Source organism: Serinus canaria, chromosome 9 (genome assembly GCF_022539315.1).
Source record: "Serinus canaria isolate serCan28SL12 chromosome 9, serCan2020, whole genome shotgun sequence".
Taxonomy (NCBI): Eukaryota; Metazoa; Chordata; class Aves; order Passeriformes; family Fringillidae; genus Serinus; species Serinus canaria.
Genome location: NC_066323.1, coordinates 10,971,410 through 10,978,018, shown reverse-complemented (window position 1 = coordinate 10,978,018; position 6,609 = coordinate 10,971,410). Strand labels below are relative to the sequence as shown.

The window sequence follows — 6,609 nt, the reverse complement described above, 5'->3', positions numbered from 1 at the left end:
ACAAACTGAGTTTGTGACATGACAATGGGATCAGGTCTGCTCATGTTTGAGCTGCATGTGGCTGCATCCTCAGCTGATGCCTTTGAAGACAGAGGTCGGTCCCAGGGAATGTGCCATTTTTCCTTCTTACATTCTGTCCCACCACTGTAGGTATGTGTTGTTTGAGGGAATCTTCAAACAGCCTTTTTGCAAACTTAAAAGTTATGCTAATGAAATAAGAAAGAGCATCCTATCCTTGCAAATAATCATACTGCTTTATTTTTCAGTATCACAGTCTCAGGAAATGAAACAGTCCAGATCTTTTCCAAGATATTACATAGCCTTTTTTCCATCTGTCTGTCAACAAAATAATCAAATTAAATACAAATTTGTTTGTTTGCTACATCTATTACAGTGGAAGAACATAATTGTTGATAGAAGCAGCTAGGTTTCAGGAACAAAGGGTGGAACAGAGTCTTATTTTCCCCTGCTTCTGTGTAACCCACTTAGGTTTCCAGAAAAGCACACGGAAGGACAGAAGGAATTGGTGAATAACAAAATACAGTGATTATTGAACAAAATGGGGCAAGGCAATGTTCCCTTTACATTCTATGACAATTCAGGAGTATGAAGCAAAACATGCATACACACACACAGACATGATACTTTGGTTAAATGCCATTCAGAAGTTCTATGCCAAACCTGGTAAAATTATAGTGAACAGTCAAAATAAAACCAAGAATAGGCTTGCATAGACAGATTATTGTCAGTGTGCAATTCATATTTAAGGATTAGCTGTTACAATGCAGGATACACTTGCAGCTCTGAGGAATTTAAGCCTTCTGACTAATCCACCTCATTGCATGGCTAATATTTAGATTCAACAGGCTGAAAGTTTACCCTGAAGAGCTAAATGAGACAACTGCAGTTATTTATCTGAGGCAATTAACTATATTGCAGTGCACAGATGCAGCTGGAGACAGACCATGGAGTCTACTTAGAGTGAACACTGATACAGTGGAACTTGTTTCCCATGAAGTAGAAAAAACTGATTTGTGTGTGCCACTGTCCTCTCTGGGACTCTCCTGAAGAGCCCGAACTGCCCAGGTTAGCCTTGCTCTGTGCTACTGATGGGAAGGAGGTGGTTGATAGTACCTCCAGCCCAGAAACTGAGGCTTGGACATGAAACCCATGTCCCACCACCTGTCCTGGGCAGGGCAGTCCAAGTGGCACCTGTGTGCAGCACAGCCAGTACCTCCCCAGCCATGCTGCACAGCCACAAATGTGCTGGAGTGCAGCAAATGGGGATCTCTGCAGGTTTATGCCTGTCCTCTGCAACAAAAAGAAGACAAGCTACCCATGGTGTGCTCCATGCGAGGGATATGTCCCATAGCCACCTCCCAAAGCAACTGCAAAACTGAGCCCTGAACACCTTGGGAGAGTGGGGCAAAACCAAATGTCCACTGGCTGGGGACAGATATAGAGCAAAGCTCAGCCACCACCACCCTGCTGGGCATTCCTGCCTGGCACAGGGCAGCCCTGAGGACCGGCTGGGAGCTGTGCCCCAGTTCCTATTGCATCCCACACAGTCCTGCAGGGCCAGTCCTGCCAGGAGGGACAGCAGGAGCCATCTGCTCAGGGGACAAACACACAGGAGATTGCTCTCTGAAGGAAACAGTGTGTTTCATGGACTGGCTGTGCTCAATTACAAGAGTGTAAACTAAGTAGGGGAATCCTCACACTGTCTCCAAGTGCTCCCCTTTATACATACATAAATTAGCAATCCACAGTTAGTTTGCATACAGGATAACATGAATTAAAATAAAAACCTTGATAATAAAAATATATAATATACACATTGATGAACAGCAATAAACTGAATGAAAACACTAGAATGTAACAGTGGCTGTAATTTGGCACAAAATAAACACACTGACGTCTAGCACTGTAAAAATAACCCATTTTTTTCCATAAGTAGAGAATGTTATCAATCCTGATTCAAATCCTGATAGATGGGAATGCAGAGATATAAAAATACTGTACATACAAGATCCCTTTTATAGAGAGAGAAGCAGACTGCAGCATCTGTAACTTCTATCCTTCTTCCCCAAGAGGAGAAATTCACTGATGAGAATTCATCTATCCCTTACCAGCTGGTATTTCCTCACCCCACCAAGTTCAAACCTATGAAGTTCTTTAAAAAAAGATGAAATCAACCTGTTGGATCTATCCCTGTGACGAGAACTGCTTCTTGCTGCAGGAAGCTGTACAGTCCACATTAAGACAGTGTTTCATAGCAGGGTGACTCAGGTCAGCCTGCTGAAGACATCGAATATCCCTGCGTGTAAGGCACGATCCCGCCAGGTCACCCGACCTCTCTTCTGCAGACCATTGTGCTTTGGACGGAGGTGAGGAGGTGGTGAGAACTCTTGCTGCTGAGATGAGCCTACCAGGAAGGTCAGAAAGTGCCAGGATTTCAAGGAGGTGAATTTTCCACGTGGTGCTGGATGCCTTGTTAATGCACAGAGTCAGAAAGGGATGCAAGACCCAAAAAACCTGGGCAGGGGTCCCAGCAAGGGCTCTAATATGCTACTAAATCCAGAGCAAACCCACAGGCAAAGCTACTGAAACTTGGCAAGAGTAAACAAGTAAAAAAACCAAGATACTTAAACATTTTTCTGTCATTGGAAAGAAATGTTGCTGAGTGTTTTTTTTTTTTAAGATCAGTTTCATTGTGCCCCTTTCCAGGAACACATGTCCAAGGTGCTGATTTTGCATCTCACCTACACAAGCTGCATCTTCTTGACTCTCAGCAGAAGTGGCTCTTTGCTCATCCATAATCTTAGCTCTTGTTGACTACAGTGGGACCATGGAATCCCTTTTCAAAGTGGTCACTAAAGATGCAAGTCCAGTTGCAATCTCTGCCTCAGGGGGGTCTCTAACCTGCATGGCTGCATGAGAACCCCAATATGCATAAGATGCACAACTGCTCTGCTCTTATCCCATTTACTACCTGCTTTCCTCAGCTGCCATTCCCAGCATTTCTCTCCCTTTTCTAGCAAAGCCTTAGGAACCCCCTTTTCACAAGGACTGTGGAGTAAAACGGGAGGAACACTTACAAGGAACAGCAAATGAATAAAGGTAGACAGAAAGAAAAAAGGATGAGGACTAAGGGAGGATACAGAGCAAAACAGCCCCTAAAGCATTCAGCACCCCTCAAAGGCATCCAAGAAAGCAGCAACTGCTCCTGGGATCCTTCTCTTGGGTTCCTGTCTCTTGGTGTCTTGGCCAGAGAGCTTGACTGGCCACTAAGGAGATCTTACAGCTCCACAGAGGAGGCACTGAGGTGTTCTTCAGACCACCCAGCTTCCAAACTAAATCTACCAGAGTTTCCCTCACATTCCTACTTACTACCATTGACACCAACAGCTTGGATACTCCCAAGCATCCCTCCTGAATTGACAGGTTCTTCAAATCTTCAGGGTCTTCATGACTTCTCTGACTAGGTTAAGACAAAAGCTACACCAGCCAACTGCAGTGCAGGAAAGTCCATCACAGCCAGACACAGAGGCCCTTGGAGGGCTGAATTCCTAGCTGGTGATTTCCCCATGCCTTCTGCAGAGAATCACCAGTTTTCCGCAAGCACAGCCAGTACAAAGCTCAGCCTCTTTCTGATTTGGCAGGACTTTTCTCCATCCAGTTTTCAAAAGTGCACAAGCAGCAGTGCCTGCACTAGGGAGTCTGTAGGAAGTATTAATTCTTACAAACCCACCAGGCATCCATTTCACAACTATGATTACTCTGATGGCAATGGAAGGAAAAAGCCCACAGGAAAAAAAATGGCATTTTCAGCAGCAGAAATTTTGACTGTTACATGAAATACAAAAATAAATTCTTAAAAAATAAAACCTTGGTAGATGAGGTTGCCACACAGGGCCAAGTTACCAAATAAGAAAGAAAAAAAAATAGCATCTGGGTTGGTTTTTTCTGAATCCTTTTAAACAACATGAACACTTCTGAATGGACAGAGACAAAATGAGAAGTGGGAACAAGGCAAGGACAGTAAAATCTAGCTGCTGACTGGGATATTTCCTGAGAAACAGCAGCAAGCAAGACCTTGCAAGTCACTTAGGAGCCCATGCAGGCAAGTAAGCCACAGTCTGGAAGCAAGGGTATGCAGGTAGCAGGATTCTGCCCATACACCAAGTCCTACATGGTAAGGTTAGGGTATCCCTGGAGCAGAGATCCATTGGGGTTATGTGGTTCTTCACAGGTACTGAACTGCTGCCAGTGGGCCAGTGGGAGTAGGAGATGGAAGTCTTTGAGTTATTGGTCAAGGCAAGACATAGCCTTGTTATGTGGTATTAAACCTGCCCCTGCAACTTATGTGAAAAAGGAGTTGCCTTGTCTTCCCAGTGATTTGGCCCAGTAATTATCCTGATCAAGAACAGCCAAGGTTAAAGCCTTACAGCTGCCTTGGGGCTTGAGTTGTGCACTAGAGGAACAGCAGACAGCCAGGCTCTCTTCCTATTTCCTAGAGATGCTCCCTCCCCACAAAGCTCCAGAGAGCTGCCAAGGCCCCTTTCCCAGGCAGATGAGGACAAGTCCATGTTTCCTGCCCTAGACACAGATGTCTCCCCTCCTCTGCAGAACCAGAGGCAGAACTGCAGCTGCCAGAGCCAACAGAGAGAGTGGTGAGACAGACTCAGTGCTGGCACTAAGGCTGGGCTGCAGGGGCAAGGCAGCCAAGCTCTCTGCCATGAACTGGTCTGGCCCATGAATAACCAGCCTGCCCTGGCTGAACACACTCCAAGACAGTGTCTAGATGTTCAGCTTTGTAGATTAAAAATACACCTGAAAATAATGGCAAAAAAATATTAAAAAGACTAAAGAATTGAAATGAGAGGAGGCCAGGGGAAAAGGCTACGTGTTTGTGCAAAAGAAAAATTCTTTTCAAAGAGTGGAGGGAAAACAAGCCAGGACGGAATCACTGCGTGGGAAAATATATACAGACAGCAAACCTGCAGACCCTGCTGTGCCCTAGAGAGCAATGATTTTTTTTATTCCTGACTGGAGCTGGATGGAGCAGTGGAGAGGAAAAGCAGTCAGTACAGACATCGTGTGGACTGATCAGCACTCTGTGTCTGGCTCAGGTTGCCTGTAACTGTAGATTTTGAATTTGATGCTCAGTGCCCATATGGCCCTCTCTCCATCAGCCCCATGTTTACAAGACATATCCAAGTTCAGAAACAAGTTACTCTACTCAAGTGCATCAGCAACTGAGGTAAGAGTTACAAGAGATCTGACTTGGCTTTAATGAAATTCCTTGGCTTCTAAAACACTGAAGCTCAAAGCAGGTGACTACAGAGGTCCCTTCAGACATGTAGATCTGTTTGTATAAGTCTTCCCAAACCACAGTTCACAGCTTCTTGAACTCCCTGGCAAATCCTAAGTCATGCACACAAGGTCTAACTTCAGTTGGAATTGTCTTTCCTTTTAACTGTTCTATCATATATCCTGGAGCTAAATGCCTAACACTCTATTCAGATTGTTGGAAACCCTAGAAAGAAATACAGCAGTTAAAAAATTCTGTTTCATAGGCCATTTCTGCCTCACCAGTTTCAGAGTTTGGCTTTTGCTGGTCTATGTTTGACAAGGCTCTCTCCTTCCTGCAAGCTCATATGACTATCAGGTTGGCTCAGCTGTCCTATCCAACACAGGAAGAAACCCAATTCCTCTTATAGCTCTCTTTGCTAAGTTATCCTAATGTAAAAAGGATAACTTAGCAAAGGATAACTTCTGATGTTTTGCTGCATTGCCATAACCCAACTCATTTCTTCAATTTTCCTCCATTGTACATGCATCTCAATTTGTCCTGTTCATCAGAGCTCCAGCCAAACTTAAAAATAAAAAGAAAGCCTTAAAAGAATGTATGAGGGAGCTGGTGAGCCAGCTGGTTGATTGGCACAGCTCAATGGCAGCTAGATTATACTGCACTGCTCAAGTCATCACAGATGAGTAAGAAATTGAAACAAACAATTTTCCTTAATATGACAACACTTGAAGAGATGATCCTGGGAGTGGAGGGTGGGCCTCCCATCAGGTCAGGGGTCGAGAAAGTTGCCTGGCAATTCCAGTAATGTTTGCTACAGAAGAGTCAGTACCAAAGCAAAGGCTAGCACAGTTTACTGCTTCCTACGGGAACCTGGAAAACAAAACAGAAAGGAAACAGTCTGTGAGGCTAAATCCTGGTGAAAAAATTCCTATCTCCACTCATATTTTACCTGGCCTGCCTTCTTGTCTGTCTGACTTCTGGGGTACTAGTCAAGTCAAAGGCCAAAATGGGAGCTATATGTTACATGACTCAAGCAAAAGGAAGGACAGATCGAGACAGGCAGACATGTGCATTTCTTCTAGGGTGTGAATGGTGCTGCAGCCCCATTGCACAGTCTCGCTAAAGCAAACAGACCCTATAAAGTGCCATCAACCTTCCAGCTTGCTTGATGAAGACAGAACATAAGTTTACCAAACTAAATTTTGGAAAGTGTCCACATTTAAGTCTCACTAGTGGAGTTGGAAGAAATCTAAGACTGAGTTAAACTCAGACTGCCCCCTTCCTTCCCCAGAGGC

The 6,609-nt window shown here is 44.5% G+C and overlaps 1 protein-coding gene across 4 annotated transcripts in view; it reads right to left on the bottom strand.

Annotated features, from left to right (window-relative positions):
• Nucleotides 1–232: 232 nt before the first annotated feature.
• The window catches only part of CCDC50 (coiled-coil domain containing 50), a 42,010-nt gene continuing 35,633 nt past the window's right edge, over nucleotides 233–6,609 (bottom strand). For all 4 annotated transcript variants that reach the window (XM_030226961.2, XM_030226962.2, XM_030226963.2 and 1 more), the window contains one exon: nucleotides 233–6,184. In XM_030226961.2, coding sequence (XP_030082821.2) covers nucleotides 6,165–6,184 — 20 coding nt within the window. In that variant the 3' untranslated portion in view covers nucleotides 233–6,164. The remainder of the gene's footprint in view (nucleotides 6,185–6,609) is intronic.